Source organism: Nerophis ophidion, linkage group LG06, assembly GCF_033978795.1.
Source record: "Nerophis ophidion isolate RoL-2023_Sa linkage group LG06, RoL_Noph_v1.0, whole genome shotgun sequence".
Taxonomy (NCBI): Eukaryota; Metazoa; Chordata; class Actinopteri; order Syngnathiformes; family Syngnathidae; genus Nerophis; species Nerophis ophidion.
Window position 1 is genome coordinate 71,976,310 of NC_084616.1, and position 27,423 is coordinate 72,003,732.

General features: G+C 41.8%; 2 protein-coding genes across 2 annotated transcripts in view; one reads left to right on the top strand and one right to left on the bottom strand.

Annotated features, from left to right (window-relative positions):
* The window catches only part of cfap74 (cilia and flagella associated protein 74), a 153,761-nt gene extending 138,516 nt beyond the window's left edge, over positions 1 to 15,245 (bottom strand). The window contains exons 1-6 of the mRNA XM_061904796.1: positions 15,139 to 15,245; positions 14,827 to 14,928; positions 12,677 to 12,785; positions 11,088 to 11,240; positions 6,096 to 6,194; positions 1,128 to 1,232 (exon numbers count right to left, since the gene is read on the bottom strand). Coding sequence (XP_061760780.1) covers positions 1,128 to 1,232; positions 6,096 to 6,194; positions 11,088 to 11,240; positions 12,677 to 12,785; positions 14,827 to 14,923 — 563 coding nt within the window. The 5' untranslated portion in view covers positions 14,924 to 14,928; positions 15,139 to 15,245. The remainder of the gene's footprint in view (positions 1 to 1,127; positions 1,233 to 6,095; positions 6,195 to 11,087; positions 11,241 to 12,676; positions 12,786 to 14,826; positions 14,929 to 15,138) is intronic.
* An 8,841-nt stretch (positions 15,246 to 24,086) lies between these two features.
* Positions 24,087 to 27,423, top strand: part of gabrd (gamma-aminobutyric acid type A receptor subunit delta) — a 72,729-nt gene continuing 69,392 nt past the window's right edge. Inside the window, exon 1 of the mRNA XM_061904797.1 lies at positions 24,087 to 24,482. Coding sequence (XP_061760781.1) covers positions 24,415 to 24,482 — 68 coding nt within the window. The 5' untranslated portion in view covers positions 24,087 to 24,414. The remainder of the gene's footprint in view (positions 24,483 to 27,423) is intronic.

The window sequence follows — 27,423 nt, forward strand, 5'->3', positions numbered from 1 at the left end:
GTTCCCATCCTCAAATATGGTCATGAGCTTTGGGTCATGACCGAAAGAATAAGATCACGGGTACAAGCGGCCGAAATGAGTTTCCTCCGCCGTGTGGAGGGGCTCTCCCTAAGAGATAGGGTGAGAAGCTCTGCCATCCGGGAGGAACTCAAAGTAAAGCCGCTGCTCCTTCACATGGAGAAGAGCCAGATGAGGTGGTTCGGGCATCTGGTCAGGATGCCACCCGAACGCCTCCCGAGGAGGCCACGGGGAAGACCCAGAACACGTTGGGAAGACTATGTCTCCCGGCTGGCCTGGGAACGCCTCGGGATCCCCCGGGAAGAGCTAAACGAAGTGGCTGGGGAGAGGGAAGTCTGGGTTTCCCTGCTTAGGCTGTTGCCCCCGCGACCCGACCTCGGATAAGCGGAAGATGATGGATGGATGGATATTATTGAACTTGATGTCGTTTTATGTTATTGAGTTTGAATGTATACAACTTGAATGTTTCTTGACGTTCAATAAATATGAAAATGTCAAACTTGGCATTAGCGTTCTGTTGGGGCGATGGGGGCAGGTGGGGCTTGAAAACTCCCCCTTGTCCAAAGTGGGGGATGACAAAAAAAGTTTGAGAACCACTGCACTAGTGGTACATGTACCACAGTTTGAGAATCACTGAATTAGACTTTATGTAGTGCTTTTCTGACTCCACATTCACACATGGAAGGTGGTAAGCTACATTTGTAGCCACTGCTGCCCTAGACTGACAGAAACGGGGCAGCCAAATTGAAGCGATCGCCACCAAACATTCATTCAGTGGTAGGCACTGGGAGAAAAGTAGGGTGTTTTGCCCAGGGACACAACAGCAGTGACTAGGATAGCCGAGGCTGGATTTATACCAGGAGGTTTTTGGACGGCAGCTCTACCATCTGAGCCATGCCGCAGATACTGAAGCATCAGAGGTGAGTTGACTGTATAAAACAAAGTAGAAGGTGAGCTACTGGAAATGCCCGTTTACACAGGGGACAGTGTCATGAGCACGATTCCTCTATTTTTGTGGCTCCATCTGTGGTTGTACACACCCACTGTGCAGAACAGTGGTTCAGTTAGTTCATTCCTGCCAAAATAATTTCCCCCCCACGGATACTTACTCTTGTTGCCGTAGCTCATTGTCGGTGTGGGCCTCAATCTCTTCTTCCCTCTGCAGCTCGTAACACAGATTTTTATGCTCAGCCCGCAAACGACGGAGGGAAATGCTGGAAAATGAGATAACCATATCAGTCAATGCAGAGATTGTAAGAAAACAACTGAAGTTATATTATTATCAACTATATGATCGATAAAAGTCCCCTGGTATGCAAATACGTGTCCATAGAGCTGGTTTAGAGAAAAAAAGACGGTATCTTTGTAACTTGTTTGCTCTACTTTTGGAAAAAGAGGCACTCATTGCATTTTAAAGTTCCTCCTTCCTTATTGACATAGAGCTCCTAGCTAAATGAGTCCAATGAAGCCCTGAATGGAGGAAAGCTTTGTCAAAAAGAGGCTTCACTACACGTTACAAAAAAAAAGGCCTGAAACTCAGCCAACCATACGCCAGTCAGCTATAGACATTGGAGCTGTAAATATTATCTCATAGTGTCTATTTAGGCAAACCTAGCATGATAGGTGAAGTGAAGTGAATTATATTTACATAGCACTTTTCTCTAGCGACTCAAAGCGCTTCACATAGTGAACCCCATTATGTAAGTTACATTTAAACCAGTGTGGGTGGCACTGGGAGAAGGTGGGTAAAGTGTCTTGCCCAAGGACACAACGGCAGCGACTAGGATGGCAGAAACGGGGATCGGACCTGGAACCCTCAAGTTGCTGGCACGGCCACTCTCCCAACCGAGCTATGGTGCGGTTACAATGTGAATGTAATGTTAGCAATGTAGCTCATATAACTATGCTTAGTGTTGCTGACGTTTGTGTTCTCCTGTCCAACAACTCAAGGGGCCCTAGTGTGCAAAACCCACTTTTCTTAGATGTTGGTACCCGATTTTGGGATCCCCATAAGTCCTGAAATTTTTGAATCAAACATGGCAGAGATGTTTCTAAAACAATCTTGCCTTTTTTCCAAACATGCTCTAAAGCAGGGGTCTCAAACTCAATTTACCTGGGGGCCACTGGATGCAGAGTCTGGGTGAGGCTAGGCCGCGAGCAAAGATTTCTTAAAAAATATATATTTAAATTTCCTTATTTTTATTTTCAACACAAAATAAAATCTAAATCTAAATCAAACAAAATGAGAATTAAGTAATGTGCGGCAATGCAAATGAAACAATAAAAAAAACAAATGACGGTTTGAATTGGTCCAGGTTATCAGGGACTGTTATTACTGACGAACAGGTGTCACTCTCGTCTCCATGGCAACGTCTCTGTCGCTTACACTCATTTGCCGCTTTTCCAATATTGCAGGGGTAGGCAACCCAGAACGTTTTGGAGCCAAATAACAAAAATCGTCTCTGTCTGGTGCCGGAGGGAGGGCTCGCCGTGGAGTTTGCAGTTACGGTAGCACAATTAGCCTCGAACGGGCTAACACGACTAACGTGTTACATGTCCGATTCGCCCAGCAACTCTCTTTCGGACTATCAGCGCTGGGGTCCAGTGCACCACAGTTTTGTATTGTCGCTCGGTTCTTCGGCGGAGTGCTTCGGAAGCTCTTCTCCCCGGCATCGGGGGAGGGAGCGAGAGAGAGAGAGACACACACACAGTGACAGAGAGAGAGCGAGCAGGCGGGCAAGCGAGGGAGGGAGGGAGAAAGAGCACGTGCGGGTCTAGTGGAAAAGCGGCAAAATTTTTCTCTGTGTGCATCACTCAAGTGACGTCAATGTTCGGCCCTCAAGAGCCACATACTACACCGTGATTGGTAGATTCCTTCAGCTCCGCACACAACGCTGTCAAGCGCCATTCATATAAAACTCGCAGGCCGCGCTAACATTAAACTTTCATATTAAGGTGGGGGCCGCAAAATAATGTATTGCGGGCCGCAATTGGCCTGCGTGTCTGAGACCCCTGCTGTAAACAAACTGTTGGGAATTTAACACTTTAGTATCAATGTTTATCAATCACGTTGGGAAGACTATGTCTCCCAGCTGGCCTGGGAACGCCTCGGGATCCCCGGGAAGAGCTGGACGAAGTGGCTGGGGAGAGGGAAGTCTGGGTTTCCCTGCTTAGGCTGTTGCCCTCGCCACCCGACCTCGGAAAAGCGGAAGAAGATGGATGGATGGATCGAAGTTCGGGGCTCTCGGCACGATCTGGTAATATACAAAAAGGAACCGCACTCAATCGAAATACTGTATGAGTACAGTTTTAAATTACCGTATTTTTCGGACTATAAGTCGCAGTTTTTTTCATAGATTGGCCAGGGGTGCGACTTATACTCAGGAGCGCCTTATGTGTGAAATTATTAACGCATTACCGTAAAATATCCATTCATCCATCCATTTTCTACCGCTTATTCCCTTTTGGGGTCGCGGGGGGGCGCTGGCGCCTGTCTCAGCTAGTCGGGCGGAAGGCGGGGTACACCCTGGACAAGTCGCCACCTCATCGCAGGGCCAACACAGATAGACAGACAACATTCACACACTAGGGCCAATTTAGTGTTGCCAATCAACCTATCCCCAGGTGCATGTCTTTGGAAGTGGGAGGAAGCCGGAGTACCCGGAGGGAACCCACGCATTCACGGGGAAAACATGCAAACTCCACACAGAAAGATCCCGGGCCTGGGATTGAACCCAGGACTGCAGGAGCTTCGTGTTGTGAGGCAGACGCACAAACCCCCCTTCCACCGTGATTATTTTATTTAGCTCGTTCACGTAAGAGACTAGACGTATAAGATTTAATGGGATTAATCGATTAGGAGTGACAGATTGTTTGGTAAACGTATAGCATGTTCTATATGTTATAGTTATTTGAATGACTCTTACCATAATATGTTACGTTAACATACCAGGCACCTTCTCAGTTGGTTATTTATGCCTCATATAAAGTACACTTATTCAGCCTGTTGTTCACTATTCTTTAATTATTTTAAATTGCCTTTCAAATGTAGCGCCCCCTGCGACCCCCAAAGGGTAAAAAGCGGTAGAAAATGGATGGATGAATGTCTATTCTTGGTGTTGGGTTTTATCAAATTAATTTCCCCCCCAAAAATGCGACTTATACTCCAGTGCGACGTATATGTTTTTTTCCTTCATTATTATGCATTTTCGGCAGATGCGACTTATACTCCGGAGCGACTTATTCTCCGAAAAATATGGTATATCTGTCAGTAGACTCCATGTGGAAGCACTGACATCTACAACATGGCTGACGGGGTGGGGACGCAGTCAAAGGGGGCTTGGTCTGGTTGAGGGATTCGGTACATAAATAAGACCGCCCACTAAACGGTGCATTGTAAAGAGACAATAAACAGCACCTTAAAGATGGTCTTTAAAACCAAATTAATGCAAACTTTAGAGCAAGGCGCCACCTTTACAAGTTATGTAGACCACAAGGAGGTGATTTAAATGTAAAAAATATATATATATATAATATGACCCCCCTTAAAAGCCTATTGAAAATAGATTTTCTTATTTAAACGGGGATAGCAGGTCCATTCTATGTGTCATACTTGATCATTTCGCAATATTGCCATATTTTTGCTGAAAGGATTTAGTAGAGAACATCCACGATAAAGTTTGCAACTTTTGGTCACTAATAAAAAAGCCCGGCCTGTACCGAAAGTAGCAGACGATGTGAGTGTGACGTCACGGGTTGTGGAGCTCCTTACATCCTCACATTGTTTATAATCATGGGCAACAGCAGCGAGAGCGATTCGGACCAAAAAAGCGACGATTTTCCCATTAATTTGAGTGAGGATGAAAGATTCGTGGATGAGGAACGTTAGAGTGAAGGACTAGGAAAAAAAAAAGGCGAGGGCAGTAGGAGCGATTCAGATGTTATTAGACACATTTACTAGGATAATTCTGGTAAATCCCTTATCTGCTTATTGTCTTACTAGTGTTTTAGTGAGATTATATGGTACCTGAAAGTCGGAGGGGTGTGGCCACAGGTGTGGTGACCGCCAGTGTCTCTGAAGGAAGCCGTGTTTCTCGACGAGGCGCAGCGAAGGCAGCCGTTGGGGCCAGGCTGAGCTTTTTTTCTCCCCCTCCTACACGGTGGAAGCATCCCACGTTCGGGGGAGGCCGGTCGGAGGAGGCAAGAGAGTCCACAGCTGCCTCTTTGACAGGTGCACGAGGAATGTCGCAAGTATCCGCTCATGTCTACGGTAAGATCCGACTTATTACCACAATTTTCTCACCGAAACCTGCCGTTTGACATGTGGTAGGGAACCATGTTCGCTTGACCGCTCTGTTCCATATTAAAGCTTCACCGTCATCTCTAGGGAATGTAAACAAAGAAACACTGGCTGTGTTTGGGTTGCAATACACCGCTTTCCACCAACAGCTTTCTTCTTTGACGTCTCCATTATTAATTGAACAAATTGCAAAAGATTCAGCAACACAGATGTCCAGAATACTGTGTAATTATGCTATTAAAGCAGACGACTAATAGCTGGGATCGGGGCTGGAACAACATGTCCGCTACAATCCGTCATCATACCGCGACGTTTTCAACAGGGTACTTAGCGCAAAATTTAAAATTTAAATTTAATAACTAAAAAGGCAGTATTGGCATGTGTTGCAATGTTAAGATTTCATCATTGATATAAAAATTATCAGACTGCGTGGTCGGTCGTAGTGGGTTTCAGTAGGCCTTTAAAGTTACGTTGTTGGATGTGAAATATAGCTCTTACTTTATCTTGGACAAGTACGATTACAGTTTATATGTAAAAAAATCGGTAAATTGCAAAAGAAATACACATTCTGTCGGATATAGGAGTGGACACACACAGCTCAATGGCATTAAAGCTACAGAAACACAAACGTGTGGTTAAAAAACTTAATACGCATAATAGTACTAATGAGGGCTGTAGAAATACTGAGACTTACCATAATTAAAATGGTGAAAAAAAACAGTATAATAGGGGACCTTTAAAACAGAAATGTGTTCATTATTGTTCATAAGGAACTGACTTGTCGTCTTCTGCTTCCGGATGTTCTATTTCACGCTCCAAGACATCCCGCTGCTCCTGTAGACTCCCAATGCGCTGACGTAGGAGGTTAAGGGACTTTCTGGAAATGGAAACAAAGATGAGATGAGACAGACAGCTTGCAAGTGTTGACAGAGAGACACAATCTGAAAGTAGAGTCAACCCAAAAGCATCCGGCTCACAGATTGAACTGTCGCCGCTGCAATGAAAGGCAAACTAATAAAAAGGCCCATACAGCGTACAGTATGCCAACAATTTTATGACGCAGCGTGCTGATCGGCATGAAAAGAAAATGAAAAGGCGCACGGCATGTGGTAGGAGTCGCAGATGGGTTAAAAGCTGCGAGTGCTTGAGTTCTATTTCACTCATATTTGATCGTTGTGCAGCACAGCTCCATGATGACTTTGAAAGATCCCGTGTGGACAGAAAATGACGGACACATTTGCCGGGGCTGCATCATGCATCACCGGCTGCCCGAGATGGAAGAAAGGAATAAAGCTGACATTTTCTTTTTTTTTTTTCCAATCAAGTGAGATGACGAACCGGTTGTTACAGGAATTAAAGGCCTACTGAAATGAGATTTTCTTATTCAAACGGGGATAGCAGGTCCATTCTGTGTCATACTTGATCATTTCGCCATATTGCCATTTTGTTGCTGAAAGGATTTAGTAGAGAACATCGACGATAAAGTTCGCAACTTTTGGTCGCTAATAAAAAAGACTTGCCTTTACCGGAAGTAGCAGACGATGTGCGCGTGGCGTCAATGGTGTGAGGGCTCCTCACATCCTCACATTGTTTATAATGTGAGCCTCCAGCAGCAAGAGCTTTTTGGGCCAAGAAAGCAACAATTTGTGGATGAGGAAAGTTGGAGTGACGCAACTTTTGGTCGCTAATCAATCAATCAATCAATGTTTACTTATATAGCCCTAAATCAGTAGTGTCTCAAAGGGCTGCACAAACCACTACGACATCCTCGGTAGGCCCACATAAGGGCAAGGAAAACTCACACCCATTGGGGCGTCGGTGACAATGATGACTATGAGAACCTTGGAGAGGAGGAAAGCAATGGATGTCGAGCGGGTCTAACATGATACTCTGAAAGTTCAATCCATAATGGATCCAACACAGTCGCAAGAGTCCAGTCCAAAGCGGATCCAACACAGCAGCGAGAGTCCCGTTCACAGCGGAGCCAGCAGGAAAACATGCCAAAAAAAAGCCTTGCCTTTACCGGAAGTAGCAGACGATGTGCGCGTGACGTCACTGGTGTGAGGGCTCCTCACATCCTCACATTGTTTATAATGTGAGCCTCCAGCAGCAAGAGCTTTTCGGGCCGAGAAAGCGACAATTTCCCCATTAATTTGAGCGAGGATGAAAGATTTGTGGATGACGAAAGTTGGAGTGAAGCACAAAAAAAAAGAAAAAAAAAGAAAAAAAAGAAAAAGCGACGGCTCCAGGCGGCGGCAGTGGGACCGTTTCAGATGTAATTAGACACATTTACTAGGATAATTCTGGAAGATCCCTTATCTGCTTATTGTTTTAAAAGTGTTTATTGGGATTGTAAAGTCATACATGAGAGTCTGATGGCTGTGGTGAACGCCAGTGTCTCTCAGAGAAGCCAATGGAGGAGCCAAGATCACAGCTGCCTTTTTGCGCTGCAGGAGGAAGTCGCATAATCCACTGAAGTCTCCGGTAAGAGCCGATTTAATATCACAATTTTCCCATCCAAAAACTTGCTGGTTGACATAGAGAAACATGTTCGCTTGACCGCTCTGTGTTAAAACTTCACAACAAACAAAGAAACACCGGCTGTGTTTCGGTGCTAAAGGCAGCTGCAATCCACCGCTTTCCACCAACAGCATTCTTCTTTATAGTCTCCATTATTAATTGAACAAATTGCAAAAGATTCAGCAACACAGATGTACAAATTACTGTGTAATTATGCGATGAAAAGAGACGACTTTTAGCCGTGTGTGGTGCTGGGCTAATATGTCCGCTACAACCCTAGACGTCACCAACACGCGTCATCATACCGCGACGTTTTCCCCATTAATATGAGCGAGGATGAAAGATTTGTGGATGGGGAAAGTTTGAGTGAATCCCCCCCAAAAAATAAAAAATAAAGAAAAAGCGACGGCTCCAGGCGGCGGGACCGTTTCAGATGTAATTAGACACATTTACTAGGATAATTCTGGAAGATCCCTTATCTGCTTATTGTTTTAATAGTGTTTATTGAGATTGTAAAGTCATACATGAAAGTCGGATGGCTGCGGTGAACGCCAGTGTCTCTCAGAGAAGCCAATGGAGGAGCCAAGATCACAGCTGCCTTTTTGAGCTGCAGGAGGAAGTCGCACAATCCACTGAAGTCTCCGGTAAGAGCCGACTTAATATCAGAATTTTCCCATCCAAAAACTTGCTGGTTGACGTAGAGAAACATGTTCGCTTGACCGCTCTGTGTTAAAACTTCACAACAAACAAAGAAACACCGGCTGTGTTTCGGTGCTAAAGGCAGCTGCAATCCACCGCTTTCCACCAACAGCATTATTCTTTATAGTCTCCATTATTAATTGAACAAATTGCAAAAGATTCAGCAACACAGATGTCTAATTTACTGTGTAATTATGCGATGAAAAGCGACGACTTTTAACCGTGTGTGGTGCTGGGCTAATATGTCCGCTACAACCCTAGACGTCACCAACACGCGTCATCATACCGCGACATTTTCCCCATTAATATGAGCGAGGATGAAAGATTTGTGGATGGGGAAAGTTTGAGTGAATCCCCCCCAAAAAATAAAAATTAAAGAAAAAGCGACGGCTCCAGGCGGCGGGACCGTTTCAGATGTAATTAGACACATTTACTAGGATAATTCTGGAAGATCCCTTATCTGCTTATTGTTTTAATAGTGTTTATTGAGATTGTAAAGTCATACATGAAAGTCGGATGGCTGCGGTGAACGCCAGTGTCTCTCAGAGAAGCCAATGGAGGAGCCAAGATCACAGCTGCCTTTTTGCGCTGCAGGAGGAAGTCGCATAATCCACTGAAGTCTCCGGTAAGAGCCGATTTAATATCACAATTTTCCCATCCAAAAACTTGCTGGTTGACATAGAGAAACATGTTCGCTTGACCGCTCTGTGTTAAAACTTCACAACAAACAAAGAAACACCGGCTGTGTTTCGGTGCTAAAGGCAGCTGCAATCCATTGCTTTCCGCCAACAGCATTATTCTTTATAGTCTCCATTATTAATTGGACAAATTGCAAAAGATTCAGTAACAAAGATGTCCAAATTATTGTGTAATTATGCGATGAAAAGAGAGGACTTTTAGCCGTGTGTGGTGCTGGGCTAATATGTCCGCTACAACCCTAGACGTCACCAACAGGCGTCATCATACCGCGACGTTTTCCCCATTAATATGAGCGAGGATGAAAGATTTGTGGATGGGGAAAGTTTGAGTGAATCCCCCCCAAAAAATAAAAAATAAAGAAAAAGCGACGGCTCCAGGCGGCGGGACCGTTTCAGATGTAATTAGACACATTTACTAGGATAATTCTGGAAGATCCCTTATCTGCTTATTGTTTTAATAGTGTTTATTGAGATTGTAAAGTCATACATGAAAGTCGGATGGCTGCGGTGAACGCCAGTGTCTCTCAGAGAAGCCAATGGAGGAGCCAAGATCACAGCTGCCTTTTTGAGCTGCAGGAGGAAGTCGCACAATCCACTGAAGTCTCCGGTAAGAGCCGACTTAATATCACAATTTTCCCATCCAAAAACTTGCTGGTTGACGTAGAGAAACATGTTACCTTGACCGCTCTGTGTTAAAACTTCACAACAAACAAAGAAACACCGGCTCTGTTTCAGTGCTAAAGGCAGCTGCAATCCACCGCTTTCCGCCAACAGCATTATTCTTTATAGTCTCCATTATTAATTGAACAAATTGCAAAAGATTCAGCAACACAGATGTCCAAATTACTGTGTAATTATGCGATGAAAAGAGAGGACTTTTAGCCGTGTGTGGTGCTGGGCTAATATGTCCGCTACAACCCTAGACGTCACCAACAGGCGTCATCATACCGCGACGTTTTCCCCATTAATATGAGCAAGGATGAAAGATTTGTGAATGGGGAAAATTTGAGTGAATCCCCCCAAAAAAATAAAAATTAAAGAAAAAGCGATGGCTCCAGGCGGTGGGACCGTTTCAGATGTAATTAGACACATTTACTAGGATAATTCTGGAAGATCCCTTATCTGCTTATTGTTTTAATAGTGTTTATTGAGATTGTAAAGTCATACATGAAAGTCGGATGGCTGCGGTGAACGCCAGTGTCTCTCAGATAAGCCAATGGAGGAACCAAGATCACAGCTGCCTTTTTGAGCTGCAGGAGGAAGTCGCATAATCCACTGAAGTCTCCGGTAAGAGCCGACTTAATATCAGAATTTTCCCATCCAAAAACTTGCTGGTTGACGTAGAAAAACATGTTCGCTTGACCGCTCTGTGTTAAAACTTCACAACAAACAAAGAAACACCGGCTGTGTTTCGGTGCTAAAGGCAGCTGCAATCCACCGCTTTCCACCAACAGCATTCTTCTTTATAGTCTCCATTATTAATTGAACAAATTGCAAACGATTCAGCAACACAGATGTACAAATTACTGTGTAATTATGCGATGAAAAGAGACGACTTTTAGCCGTGTGTGGTGCTGGGCTAATATGTCCACTACAACTCGAGACGTAACTAACATCATTCCGCGACGTTTTCAACAAGAAACTCCGTAGGAAATTTAAAATCGTAATTTAGTAAACTAAAAAGGTCGTATTGACATGTGTTGCAATGTTAATATTTCATCATTGATATATAAACTACCAGACTGCGTGGTCGGTAGTAGTGGGTTTCAGTAGGCCTTTAACTTCTGGAGCCTGGAGCAAGATATTAGAAACACACATACACTGAAGGGCTGTTTTTGTTGCTTAAACCAAACCTGGCTTTCAGCAAGGAACACTCCTTCTGTTTCTGGACGTCGTCCAGCTGGTCCAGGTTCCGCCTCAGCTTGAACATCCGTGCTGTCTCTGCAAAAGTCACGTCTTTCTCGTCTGCAGTTTCACCCACAAGGTCACCATCACTATCATTGTCCCTTGGGGGAAAAAGGAACAATGACAAGAAGGCATTGTTACAATAAAGTCAAAACATTCTTGTAACCCTTAAAGCTTTATAATCATAGTCAATGGCGGATGGCCCATTATGGTAAAGTCCTACTCCTGCCTAAGACATTTTGCTTGATTGCGGCTAGGGTTTTTTCTACCTTAGAGTGGTATGCATAGGGAGTCTCACTCTCTATTCACTTAATTATATTCAAGTACAAAACACAATGAGTACACCCGGTGTCATTTTCTATGCAAATACACAGACAAATGATTACCGGCTGCTGCTCACTGCTCCCCTCACCTCTTAGGGGGTGATCAAGGTTGATGGGTCAAATGTAGAGAATAATTTCGCCACACCGAGTGTGTGTTTGTGTGACAATCATGGGTACTTTAACTTTAACTTAACAAATATCGTATTTGGTTTCGATGGTGAGAAGAGGTGCCGCACTGCAAAAAGTCAGTGTTGAAAAACAAGAAAAAAAATACAAAAAGGAGGGGTATTTTATTTGAACTAAGCAAAATTATCTGCCTATAGAACAAGAAAATTTGGCTTGTCAAGACTTTCCAAAATTAGCTAACCTCATGAACCCCAAAATACCTTCAATAAGTATATTCTCACCAATAACAAGTGCACTTTTCTTGGTCGAAAAAAAAAAGAAATTTTTGCTCAATATATTGAAAAATATTCTTAAATTAAGTAAATGCTAGTGCCATTATCTTGACTGAGATAATTTAGTACCGAAACAAGTAAAACACTAACATAAAAACTGCCGAGTGAGGAGAACTATCTTATCAGACAGAAAATAAGCAAATATCACCCTTATTTGAGATATTTAATCTTAATTAGATTTCAGTTTTTGCAGTGCAGGAATGAGACTAAGTGAGAGTGTGTGGTCCAAATTTGGGCCAAACAAAATGACATCCATCCATCCATCCATTTTCTACCGCTTATTCCCTTTTTTAGGGGTCGCGGGGGGCGCTGGCGCCTATCTCAGCTACAATCGGGCGGAAGGCGGGGTACACCCTGGACAAGTCGCCACCTCATCGCAGGGCCAACACAGATAGACAGACAACATTCACACTCACATTCACACACTAGGGCCAATTTTAGTGTTGCCAATCAACCTATCCCCAGGTGCATTTCTTTGATATTAAATGACATCAAGGGCCAAATTTGGCTCGCAAGCCGCACTTTGGAAATCCCAGCCCTAAGGGCAAAGATGTTCAGCAGTAGAAAAGTGACACATTTGGATGTATTCTGTATCGTGGTCCATTATAGAAAACACAATACTGATTTATTTTAGGTACAATAACCCACAAATTACTGCGGGCTAAAAAAACGGTGTAATCCAGTGATATCACACCCCGATGAGATGGACACAAAAGCAGATTAATATCGTCTCAAACAATATCCCAAAATACTTACTCAGACAACTCGTTTAACCACTCAATATCAGGAAGCTTCGCTGCTTCTTCATCTTTCTTCATCATCCTTAACGCCTTAAAGTCAGTCTTTATATCATCCTCTGCCTTACCTTGAAGAAACAAACACATTATGAATCCAACTCTGTCCTAATAAAAGATCAAATAAACATACATTCTACTATCAATGCAATATCAGTTAAAGCACCAATGATTGTCACACACACACTGGATGTGGTGATATTTGTCCTTTGCATTTGACCCATCACCTTGTTCTTCTCCTGGGAGGTGAGGGGAGCAGTGGGCAGCAGCAGTGGCCACGCCCGGGAATCTTTTTTGGTGATTCAACCCCCAATTCCAACCCTTGATGCTGAGTGCCAAGCAGGGGGGTAATGGGTCCTATTTTTATAGTCTTTGGTATGACTTGGCCGGGGTTTGAACTCACAACCTACCGATCTCATGGCGGACAATCCAAACACTAGCCACTGAGTGGGCTAGTAGAAACCCCGTTTCCATATGAGTTAGGAAATTATGTTAGATGTAAATATAAACGGAATACAATGATTTGCAAATCCCTTTCAACCCATATTCAGTTGAAGACAACATATTTGATGTTCAAACTGATAAACATTTTTTTTTTTTTTTTTTGCAAATAATCATTATTTTAGAATTCGATGCCAGCAACACGTGACAAAGAGGTTGGGAAAGGTGGCAATAAATACTGATAAAGTTGAGGAATGGTCATCAAACACTTTTTTGGAACATCCCACAGGTGTGCAGGCTAATTGGGAACAGGTGGGTGCCATGATTGGGTATAAAAGCAGCTTACCAAAAAATGCTCAGTCCTTCACAAGAAAGGATGGGGCGAGGTACACCCCTTTGTCCACAACTGCGTGAGCAAATAGTCAAACAGTTTAAGAACAACCTTTCTCAAAGTGCAATTGCGAGAAATTTAGGGATTTCAGCATCTACGGTCCATAATATCATCAAAAGGTTCAGAGAATCTGGAGAAATCACTCCACGTAAGCGGCATGGTTGGAAACCAACATTGAATGACCGTGAACTTCGATCCCTCAGACGGCACTGTATCAAAAACCGACATCAATGTCGAAAGGATATCACCACATTGGCTCAGGAACACTTCAGAAAACCACTATCACTAAATACAGTTCGTTGCTACATCTGTAAATGCAAATTAAAGCTCTACTATGCAAAGCGAAAGCCATTTATCAACAACATCCAGAAACGCCGCCGGCTTCTCTGGCCCCGAGATCATCTAAGATGGACTGATGCAAGGTAAAAGTGTTCTGTGGTCTGACGAGTCCATATTTCAAATTGTTTTTGGAAATATTCAACATCGTGCCATCCGGACCAAAGGGGAAGCGAACCACCCAGACTGTTATCGACGCAAAGTTCAAAATCCAGCATCTGTGACGGTATGGGGGTGCATTAGTGCCCAAGGCATGGGTAACTTACACATCTGTGAAGGCACCATTAATGCTGAAAGGTACATACAGGTTTTGGAACAACATATGCTGACATCCAAGCGCCGTCTTTTTCATGGACGCCCCTGCTTATTTCAGCAAGACAATGACAAGCCACATTCAGCACGTGTTACAACAGCATGGCTTCGTAAAAAAAAAGAGTGCGGGTACTTTCCTGGCCCACCTACAGTCCAGACCTGTCTCCCATCGAAAATGTGCGGCGCATTTTGAACGACTGAAGCTCTACATAAAACAAGAATGGGAAAGAATTCCACTTTCAAAGCTTCAACAATTAGTTTCCTCAGTTCCCAAACGTTTATTGAGTGTTGTTCAAAGAAAAGGTGATGTAACACAGTGGTGAACATGCCCTTTCCCAACTACTTTGGCACGTGTTGCAGCCATGAAATTCTAAGTTAATTATTATTTGCAAAAAAAATTAACTTTATGAGTTTGAAAATCAAATATCTTGTCTTTGTAGTGCATTCAACTGACTATGGGTTGAAAAGGATTTGCAAATCATTGTACTCCGTTTAAATTTACATCTGACACAATTTCCCAACTCATATGGAAACGGGGTTTGTACATGATATGCTTTAAATGAGTGTTAAACTACATACCAATACATTAATTATATATCCTTGTTTATGATTAAATAAACAAAGATACTTACCATCCATGTCCTCATCAGAGCTAATGTGATCAGTCTTTAGTTCACAGCTGTCTGACTCCACATCCAAGTCACATCCATAATTGTTGTTTTCCTCCATTTTGCCTGAAAACACATACATTTGGCTTGACGTTGTAGTAATTACCAATAGGTGATTAAACACTTTGTCGGACAAATGTTTCCCTGTTATTGCGTGTCGCGATGCATTCACATCAAATAGGCAACGAGTCAACAGGTCGCACGCAAAATAAAGGCAAATACCAGCCGACGTTAGCATGTTAGGACAATCCAAAAATATATCCAAATATAAGTTACCCGTTCGTTCTTTACTTCCCGCGGCACTTTCTTAACGGCACTTTTAAAAAAGCTCACAGTGGCTCGATAATGACTGCCTTGTTTGTTACCGTTTCCTTGGCAACGGGGAGACCGCCACCGGAAGTATATACGTGCCGCGGTGTGGACAGATGCCTAATTGGCTTTATACACACAATTGTAAAATAAGATGATGTTGGTGAGCTAAATTACGTGTTTATTTATTTATTTATATCAGTTAGTATCCTTCTTCGAGTAATTTGTGAAAGTTTTGTACTCACAACAGTAAGACCCGGCTTTTATTTTTCAATTATGCACTTACTTCCGGTTCGTTTTTTGGGAGGAATTACTCGAATATAACTACCGTATTTCCTTGAATTGCCGCGCGGGCGCTAATTGATTTAAAACCTCTTCGCACTCCTGCATTTACCAAAAGCATGCGGTAAAAGTAAGCATGCGCTAATTTTTTAAAAAACTTCTCACTCCGGCACTTACCGAAGGCATGCAGTAAAAATGTGAGTATGATGTAAGCTTGGACATTAAATCCTACTGAATAGCTCTTAATCTTCTTACCTTTATGCGATTTCAAATTACCGGTAAGGAAATCAGCCTCCTTCATTTTTCATAGCTGAAATTATTGCTTTTAATTATTGTACAGCAGTGGGAGTACTTGAAGGTATGCCATGGGGTACGTAAGATTTTTTTTAAAATATTCTAAAAATAGCAACAATTCAAAAATCCTTTGTAAATATATTTATTGAATAATACAACAACAAAATATGAATGTAAGTTCATAAACTGTGAAAAGAAATGAAAAAATGCAATAATCAGTGTTGACAGCTAGATTTTTTTGTGGACATGTGCCATAAATATTGATATTAAAGATTTATTTTTTTGCAAAGAAATTAAGTTTATGAATCCAGATGGATCTCTATTACAATCCCTAAAGAGGGCATTATAAGTTGATGATTACTTCAATGTGTAGAAATCTTTATTTATAATTGAATCACTTGTTTATTTTTCAACAAGTTTTTAGTTCTTTTTAAATCTTTTTTTCCAAATAATTCAAGAAAGACCACTACAACTGAGCAATATTTTGCACTGTTGTACAATTTTTTAAATCAGACACTGATGACATAGTGCTGTATTTTACTTCTTTATCTCTTTTTTTTTTCAACCAAAAATGCTTTGCTCTTGATTAGGGGGTACTTGAATAAAAAAAAATGTTCACAGGGGGTACATTACTTAAAAAAGTATTAATTCCAAACTTAGGTTTAGTACGGAAGTGAATGGTGAATCCATAAATAATTTATAACACATATTTTGTCCCCTTTTATAGTAAGTACTCCATTTTACTGCACTCCAATGTCATTTAGCAGCATTATAACTGATATTCCTAAATTCACAATCAGCAGAAAAATGTCTGGACTGGATGAGGAAGAAGCATAAATGTGTGAGCTTTGCAAAATCTATTGTTATGCATGCAAGATACTGTCTCTATCTGATGAAGCGGCGCTAAAAAAAAAAAAGACATTGACGTTGCATTTTAGCAGATCACTATTGCACTGGCACAGGTTTTTTTAATCATAGAGGGATACGCGGTATAAAATTGATGGATGGATGGATGCTAACAACATTTTTTTTGCAAAGTAAATGTTGAAATCTTGTTATATGGAAATATTTCTATAGTTTTACAAATGGAAACAAAGGAAGATGCGAAAACAAAATGACCAGAAATGATGACATATACTGCATACTTTACACAAAGTAAACAAGCATCATGGGAATTCTTCATATCATAAATTGCAAATCTAAAGATCAACAGATTGCACTGTAATTCATATTTTATTTCATGGCCTTAATGTATCAATCATCTGTGCCCCGAAAATGATAAAAACAAGAGCATATACTTTCAGTCCTGCTATATCATGGGTGTCAAACTAAAATTTAGCACGCCGTTTAATTTCATTTGGCCCTTGAGGTAATATCAAATTAACATTAGAGCTGGCCCGCCGGTAACACCACATTCACCGCTAATACTCATAATTGCCAACCCTCCCGATTTTCCCGGGAGACTCCCGAAGTTTAGTGCCCTTCCCGAAAATCTCCCTGGGCAACCATTCTCCCGATTCCCACTCGGACAACAATATTGGGACAGTGCCTTAAAGGCACTGTCCTCTACAACATGTCGTCACATCCTCTTTTCCTCCATTTAAACAGCGTGCTGGCCAAGTCACATAATATATGCGGCTTTCACACACATATATTTGGTCAACAGCCATACAGGTCACACTGAGGGTGGCCGTATAAACAACTTTAACATTGTTAAAAACATGCGCCACACTGTGAACCTACACCAAACAAGAATGACAAAACACATTTTGGGAGAACACCCGCACCGTAACACAACATAAACACAACAGAACAAATACCCAGAACCCCTTGCAGCACTAACTCTACCGGAACGCTACAATATACACCCCCCACTACCACCAAACCCCGCTCACCTCATTTTTATTTTATTTTCGAATGTATTAGCCTGTGGAAAAAGTTAATGTTGATTTTTACCTCAGAAGGCTGCAAATAGAAAAGAAGAAACCATTTTTTTTTAATTCAATTGTATTTAATATACCACTGATGTTTTTTTGAAAGTTGATTTTGCACTATTACATTATATAAGCTCTGCCTGTTCCATGGGAGGAAGACCGAGTACCCGGAGGGAACCCAGGCAGTCACGGGGAGAACATGCAAACTCCACACAGAAAGATCCCGAGCCCAGGATTGAACCCAGGATTACTCAGGACATTCGTATTGTGAGGCAGATGCACTAACCCCTGTCCCACCATGCTGCCCTATTTAAGCCTTGCTTGTTCAATATTCATTGCAAAACTTGTTTGGGTCCCTATTAAAAGGTTCATTTGTTCAACCTTGGCCCGCGGCTTTGTTCAGTTTTAAATTTTGGCCCACTCTGTATTTGAGTTTGCCACCCCTGTGCTATATGATGCTCGTTGTTTCCTTGGATAATGTGCTCCACATTTTTGAGGGATATTCATTAACATTCCCCAAGTCAGTCAGCAGAAAGTCACTTTTTAATATTTTCTTGTCAAAGTAGTTTAATGCAAAATACGTTGCAGTATAGAGCACTGGTGGCTTGAAATTAAATTAATAAATATTTGACTATAGGGCTTAATTCAGTTACTTTTCGTAAAAGATTAAGACTTAAATAGTCACACAAAAATAATTATGATCCTAGATAGATAAATCCAGGACAACAGCTCAGACATAGATAATAAAAATGGAAACAATAATATTTATTTAGCAGTAGAGAATAAATTGACATATTTAATAACTTATGTCCAGAAGAATGCTGTATTATAATAATTGAGAAAGATGACATTATAAAATACAATGTAAGTCAATATTGTATGTATGCGTGTGTATACGTAGGGCTGGGCGATATGGCCTTTTTTTAATATCTCAATATTTTTAGGCCATGTCACGATACACGATATATATCTCCATATTTTGCCTTAGCCTTGAATGAACACTTGATGCATATAATCACACCAGTATGATGATTTTAAGTGTCTACATTAAAACATTCTTTTTCATACTGCATTAATACATGGTCTTTTTAAACTTTCATGCAGAGAGGGAAATCACAACTAAGTCAATTGACCAAAACTGTATTTATTAAACAATTATTAAGCAGTGGCACAAACAAGTATTCATATCATTTCCAAAACAGAAAGTGAAAGATTGTCAGGAACATTTTAAAACAAGCTATTAGTGGACTTTTGTGCATGATGTCACTAAGATGACATATCAAAACAACACTAAATTAAAGTGCACTTTTTGTACAGAACGGCATTACAATAGTTTAAAACAAATAAAGTGCACTTTTGTGCATGATGTCACACAAGATATTTCAATAACCGTCAAATAAAAATGAGCTGCATAATAGGAAATCAAATAGTATATCCTTTGCTATGTGGTAGGTTCCTGCGGACGTCATCTCCTTCTGTTGTTGACTATTTTTTTAAAACGGTGTTGATGTAGAAATGGATGCCTCGGCATTTTGTGGGTGTGGCATCGAAAGGAGATGTTGACATGCAGAGTATGCACTCTTCATTCTCTAGCAGGTGACTTTTCAAAGGATGCTACATATTAGCAGTAATGCTACTTTTTGAAACAACGCTTTTGCCCCACACTTGACATATTCCCACTTGAAGCCAAAATACCGCAAGACAATGGAACCTTGTGCTGTTTTTCTTGGGAATTAATTCTTCCTTCATTTGTTACCAGATTCACACCTTTCTCTCGTACTACCACTCGCACCACAGCTAACGTTACCCATGCTAACTGTATGCTCCGCGAGGGCGTACACATATGTGACGTATGTAACAGGGTGCGCTTGTTTTATGTGTCTGTGAGAAGGAGAGAGAACAAAGAGTGAGGAACAGCTGTAGTGTAATTTCCGCAGCTAAAAGCAACAGCGGGAGAAGGTATACTCAATTATCACCATATTATCATTTTCTATATCGCAGAGACAAACCCGCGATGTATCAAGTATATCGATATATCGCCCAGCCCTATGTGTACGTATGTTTATATATAGATATGTGTGTATATACATTAGAGATGCGCGGTTTTGCGGTCTCATCCGCAGAGTCCGTGGATAAACCGCGGGTCGGGCGGGTGACATGACGAAAAAATAGATTTTAAATAGATTTGGGCGGGTGGCGGTTGAACCATTCGGAAATATTTGTTACACATGGTTCAGGGATCGGCACCTTTACCACTCAAAGAGCCATTTTGAGCCGTGTCACTTAATAAAGTTGACAATAGGAGCTGCAAATACTCTCGCAAATATCTGCTGACTGACACCCAGTTAACAAGTTTTAGGGCGTGCTATGAAACCATTGCCTTAGACGCCTTCTACATGTACAAACAGCTTGCCAGTTCAGCAACATGTTGTATGTGGCTTCCGCAGATACACGCACACGACTGCAAGGCATACTGGGTGACACAGAGTACACTGATGGTTGTGATATAAACAATTTTAACACTCTTACTAACATGCGCCACACTGTGAACCCACACCAAACAAGAATGACCAACCTATTTTGGGAGAACATCCTCACAGTGATACAACATAAAGGCAACACAACTAATACCCAGAATACTTTGCATCTATGACTTTCCTGACTATATCATACACCCTGCTAGCACCAAACCCCGGTAAGGTGGGCGGGGTTGGGGGCGCAGGGGTGTAAAATATATTCAGGACGAGTCATGGATGCAAAGGATTCTGGGTATTTGTTGTGTTGCGTTTATGTTGTGTTACTGTGAGGATGTTCTCCCGACATGTGTTTGTCATTTGTTTGGTGTGGTTTCACAGCGTGGCGCATATTAGTAAGGGTGTTAAAATTGTTTATATCACAACCATCAGTGTACTATGCGTCACACATTATGCCTTTCAATCTTGTACGTGTGTCCGCGGAAGCTGAATACAACATGTTGCTGGACTGGCAAACAGTTCGTACATGTTCTTGAAGGCGTCAAAGGCAAAGGCTTCATAGAAACACCCTTATTCTCGTTATCTGGATGAGCACCAGCAGATATTCGCGAGAATGTTTGCGGCTCCCATTGTCTTCTTTACTCTGTGAAACGGGTCAAAATAGCTATTTGAGTGATAAAGGTTGTCGACCCCTGATATACAACAACGAGCGGGCGGTTGCGGTTTTGATAAAATGTGGGTTCGGGTGGATGACGGCTTTAGCGATGAGGTTGCGGATGATATAATTGCCTATCCGCGCATCTGTAATATACATACATCTACTTAAATCATGAAATATTGGGAATGATATGCTGTACAATTAGGACAAGTATGATTTTCTGTATATGTATGCATACAAGTATGTAGAAATGGACTGTTTTTGGTGGAAATCTGTATTAAATATAAAACACAAATGGAAAATATAATTAAAAGGTAAAAAAAACCCATTTTTTTTTAAAGCAACAACTTCTCATTAAATGATTACTCTGTATGAAATATAAAAAACACATGCATTAAATACCAAATAGGACCATCTCCTCCGGCTTCATCATCAAGGCACTTGTCGTCCTGCAGGTGCGTTTGGGCTCCATGGATTGTTGAAGAACTGCCATACGGCCCAGTTTCTCGACGGGCAAAGAACATGCTTTGCTTCACATTGTCAAAACACATAAATGGTAAATGGTCTGTATTTATATAGCGCTTCACCATACCTGGAATGATATCACAAGCACTGTACAATATACATCATATGCACCCATTCACACACATTGATGGCGGAAGCTGCCGTGCAAGGCGCTAACCACGACCCATCAGGAGCAAGGGTTAAGCAGACAAAACAACCATGACTAGGATGGCGAAGGTTGGAATCGATCCTGGAACCTTCAAGTTGCTGGCATGGGAGCTCCCCCGTCTGTGCCCCATATTGGGAGTTCATGAATTGATTAACAAGTTGAAAAACTTATTCGGGTGTTACCATTTAGTGGTCAATTGTACGGAATATGTACTGTACTGTGCAATCTACTGATAAAAGTTTCAATCAATCAATCAATCAAAGTTTTCCTTCAATGAACCCAAGCTCTACCGTGCCAGCAGCACTCATGCAGCCCCTGGAACAGTGGTTCCCAAAGGGGGTACGTGTACCCCTGGGGGTAGTTGAAGGTATGCCAAGGGGTACGTGAGATTTTTTTTAAATATTTTCAAAATAGCAACAATTCAAAAAATCATTAATAAATACAGTATATTTGTTAACTAATACCTCAACAAAATATGAATGTAAGTTCAAACACTGTGGAAAAGAAATGCAACAATGCAATATTCAGTGTTGACAGCTAGATTTTTTGTAGACAGATAAGCGGTTTGCGGTCTCATTCGCAGATAAACCGCGGGTCGGGCGGTTGACATGACGAAAAAATAGATTTTAATTAGATTCGGGCGGGTGGCGGTTGAACCATCCGGAAATATTTGATATACATGGTTCTGGGATCGGAATCCTTTGCCATTCAAAGAGCCATTTAAGACCCGTGTCATAAAGCGAAGAAGACAATAGGAGACGTTATTATTCTCTTGAATGACTGCCGGCAGTCACACAGATACTAAGTAATAGGGCGTGCTATGAAGCCATTCTACTTCATACAAGATCTGCTTGTCAGTCCAGCATCATGTTGTGTGTGGCTTCCGCGGCAACACGCACACGACTGCAAGGCATACTGGGTGACACAGAGTACACTTATAATTGTGATATAAACAATTTTAACACTCTTAGTAATATGCGCCACGCTGTGAAGCCACACCAATCAAGAATGACAAACACATTTCGGGGGAACATCCTCACAGTAACACAACATAAACGCAACACAACAAATACCCAGAATCCTTTGTATTCATGACAACTCCTGACTGTTTTATACACCCCGCTAGCAGCAAACCCCGCCACCAAATCCCCCTCCACCCCCCGTGCGTCGGTAAGGTGGGCGGGGGCACGGGGGTGTAAAATATATTCAGGAATTGTCACGGCTACAAAGGATTGTGGGTATTTGTTGTGTTGCGTTTATGTTGTGTTACTGTGAGGATGTTCTCCCGAAATGTGTTTGTCAATCTTGTATTGTGTGGCTTCACAGCGTGGCGCATATTAGTAAGTGTTAAAGTTGTTTATATCACAACCATCAGTGTACTCTGTATCACCCAGTATGCCTTTCAGTCTTGTGCGTGTAATTGCGGAAGCTGCACACAACATGTTGCCGGACCAACAATCGGTTCGTACATGTTGTTGAAGGTGTCTAAGGCAATGGCTTCACAGCACGCCCATATTCTTGTCATCAGGATGAACGCTATTTAATAATCGCGAGAACAATTGACTTCATTACTCTGTGAAACAGGTTTATATAGCTCTGTGAGTGGTAAAGGCGGCCGACCTCTGATGTATTTCAGCGGGCGGTTGGCGGGCGAGTACGGTCCTGATAAAATGTTGGTTCGAGTGGACGGCGGGTGGATGACGACTTTGGTTCTGCGGTTGCGGATGATACACTTGCCTATCCGCGCATCTCTAGTGGACATGCTCCATAAATATTGATTTTAAAGATTTTTTTTTTTGTGAAGAAATGTTTAAAATTAAGTTCATGAATCCAGATGGATCTCTATTACAATCCCCAAAGAGGGCACTTTAAGTTGACCATTACTTCTATGTGTCGAAATCTTTATTTATAATTGAATCACTTGTTTATTTTTCAACAACTTTTTAGTTATTTTTATATCTTTTTTTTTCCCAAATAATTCAAGAAAGACCACTAAAAATGAGCAATATTTATACAATTTAATAAATCAGAAACTGATGACATAGTGCTGTATTTTACTTTTTTATCTATTTTTTTCAACGAAAAATGCTTTGCTCTAATTAGGGGGTACTTGAATTGAAAAAATGTTCACGGGGGGGGTACATCACTGAAAAAAGGTAGAGAACCACTACCCCAGAAAGACAAGACAAGATTATCGTGCCTCTCACTTTTCTTATGTTGCCGCCTACATTTTCCCTGAATAGCAAATATGTCGTGCTGCAAAAGATGTACACTGACTCCTCTAAAGCAGATTATTTCTATAGTGTAGGAATAATACCGTATTTATAAATAATTCATGACTTCCAAAACATCCGGTGTTAAGTTAGAACGGTGCAAAGCCAGACACCGTATGACCTAATGGGGATGATTTATATACCATGACATTACATAATATGTCATATGATAATATCCCTATAAAGTCCCATATTCGTGTCTGTGTGGCCAGATTGAGTGTGGTGTTAGGATGCCAAGCCATGGAGGGAAGGACAACAGATTAGTCTCTCTCTCTCTCGCCCTCTCTCTCTCTCGCTCTGCTTGATGCTGGAGAGCAGGGGGAGGCTGTGTGTCAGCGTGTGTGTGTGTGTGTGTGTGTGACTGTATGTGCGCACGCTGCTGCTTGGATCGGTTTGTTGCGGTTTCGACTGGGACTTTAGCGCTTTTCCTCCCGCCGGTGCGCCCTAGGACGCATATGGGGATCTGGATCATGGGGTCCTCGTCCCCTTCCTCATCATCATCAGCATCCTCGTCCGCATCAGAAGCAGACTTTACTTTGTTTCGCAGCGTTGGATCAGGAGGAGAGCTCCCTTGATCGCCTTACAAAAGCGTTGATCTCCACGGCAGGAGAAACTTTGATTTGCTTGTTTGTTTGTTTTTTAACCCCGAGCCGAGATGGAGCTGCCAAATTTATTGCTAACGAGCATTTCTCTGCTCCTTCTTGGAAGGGATCTTTTCACCAGGTGAGATCGCAGCTGCCCGGGTACATTTGACAACATCCATCCATCCATTTCCTACCGCTTATTCCCTTTGGGGTCGCTGGTGCCTATCTCAGCTACAATCGGGCGGAAGGCGAGGTACACCCTGGACAAGTCGCCACCTCATCACAGCATTTGACAACATGCTGTTTACAATTCATTGGATGGCAAAAGTTGGACAACAAGCGGCACACATAAATGATGATGTTTTGATGTCAGTGAAGCGTCACTCGTAACAGACATCCTGTTTGTTCCTTTAAAGGCCCCTGCTCCCTTTTGACTTTATACATACTAATGAAGTGTACTGAATTGTCAATTGTACTCACTTGCATAAAAGCACAAAAACCAGCCTGCGTTACCTCTGACACCATTTGCATAATGCATATGCATCGAAGGTGGTGACTTGTTTGTTATGGAAATGAATGCTCGATGCTGGGTGGGCAGGTGCACCCTTCCGTGCGTATGGTGGCAACACAATGTCACCCGGATCCTAACACACACCCAAGGGCGTGGTGAATAGGGGTCAAACATCAGCTGGTGTAGGAGAGAGTTTTGAGCAGGGGTCTCAGACACGCGTCCCGCGGGCCCATTGTGGCCCGCCGGAGGTCATTTTGTGGCCCCCACATTAATATGAAAGTTTAAGGTTAACACGGCCCGCGAGTTTTATATGAATGGCGCTTGACAGCGTTGTGTTATTTGGGTCCAAAATGGCTCTTTCAACGTTCTGGGTTGCCTACCCCTGCATTAGTGGAAAAGCGGCAAATAAGTGAAAGAGACAGAAACGTTCCCATGGAGACCCTGGGTTTTCTTACGTGCCTGCAGTCACATCGCGACACCTGTCCGTCAGTAATAACAGTCCCCGATAACCTGGGCAAATTCAAACCGTAATTTTTTTTTTTTTTCAATCAATCAATGTTTATTTATATAGCCCTAAATCACAAATGTCTCAAATGACTGAACAAACCACTACGACTACGACATCCTCGGAAGAACCCACATAAGGAAAACTCACACCCAGTGGGCAAGGAGAGCTCACACCCAGTGGCACGCCAGTGATAATGATGACTATGAGAACCTTGGAGAGGACCTCAAATGTGGGCAACTCCCGCCCTCTAGGGGACCGAAAGCAATGGATGTCGAGCGGGTCTAACATCCTCTATTATTTAATTTGCATTGCCTCACACAATGAACGCTACATGTATTTCTAAATGACGCCGGATAATACTCCAGGAGCCGTCACTTTTTTTGCGGCTATTATCCGCCGACCGCCTTGTTGCTGTAGGGACGAAAAGCGGTCGACACACATTGCGGAAATAACATTATTGTCCGTGCGTCGGCTGAATACAAATATATTCCACAACCCCAAACATGTCTTTTTCAAAGCCTGCAGTGAAGAGAAAGATTTGTGATGATTTGATTTGTGATGATTTGTGTCTTATTTGCACAGAAAAAGTTGCGGTGCACAAGGGATACAATTTGAAACGTCATTATACAACTAGACGAGCTGAGGAGTATGCGAAAAAACGTTTTTAAGAAATCTTTTCTTGCGGCCCAGCCTCACCCAAACTCTGCATCCAGTGGCCCCCAGGTATATTGAGTTTGAGACCCCTGGTTTAGAGACTTGATCCCGAAAGAAATCTCCATCTTACCCAAGGAACGGTACCCCTGGAAACATACCTATTCCTTTTTTTTGTGTGCCAAAGTGCAACAACTACCATTGAGAATCTTACAAAAACCACACACGCTTCACATTTCATCCATTTCATGGCGAGATAACTTTAAAAGGGAAAATACTATAGACGTGTGCCATGGTCTAAGGCTGCATGAGGCCTACTGGAACAAGTCAGCTGCAGTTCTTCCAAGGGGAAACATGAATTGCAACATGTCCTATTTGACACTGACTACATTTCCATGCACTAAATGAGTCTGATTTATCACATAGTTCTTATTTTTTGTGTGTTTTAACACTAGAGCAGTGGTTCTCAATCTTTTTTAAGTGATGTACCCCCTGTGAACATTTTTTTAATTCAACTACCCCCTAATCAGAGCAAAGCATTTTTGGTTGAAAAAAAGAGATAAAGAAGTAAAATACAGCACTATGTCATCAGTTTCTGATTTATTAAATTGTATAACAGTGCAAAATATTGCTCATTTGTAGTGGTCTTTCTTGAACTATTTGGAAAAAAAGGAATACAAATAACTAAAAACTTGTTGAAAAAGAAACAAGTGATTCAATTATAAATAAAGATTTCTAGACATAGAAGTAATCATCAACTTAAAGTGCCCTCTTTGGGGATTGTAAAAGAGACCCATCTGGATTCATGAACTTAATTCTAAACATTTCTTCGCAAAAAAAGAAATCTTTAACATCAATATTTATGGAACATGTCCACAAAAAATCTAGCTGTCAACACTGAATATTGCATTGTTGTATTTCTTTTCACAGTATGAACTTACATTCATATTTTGTTGAAGTATTATTTAATAAATACAAACCCTGTTTCCATATGAGTTGGGAACTTGTGTTAGAGGTAAACATAAACGGAATACAATGATTTGCAAATCCTTTTCAACCCATATTCAATTGAAAACACTACAAAGACAAGATATTTGATGTTCAAACTCATAAACTTTTTTTTTTGCAAATAATGATTAACTTAGAATTTCATGGCTGCAACACGTGCCAAAGTAGTTGGGAAAGGGCATGTTCACCACTGTGTTACATCACCTTTTTTTTTAACAACATTCAATAAACGTTTGGGAACTGAGGAAACTAATTGTTGAATCTTTCAAATTGGAATTTTTTAGAATTCTTGCTTGATGTACAGCTTAAGTTGTTCAACACTCCGGGGTCTTGTTGTTGTATTTTACGCTACATAATGCACCACACATTTTCGATGAGAGACAGGTCTGGACTGCAGGCGGG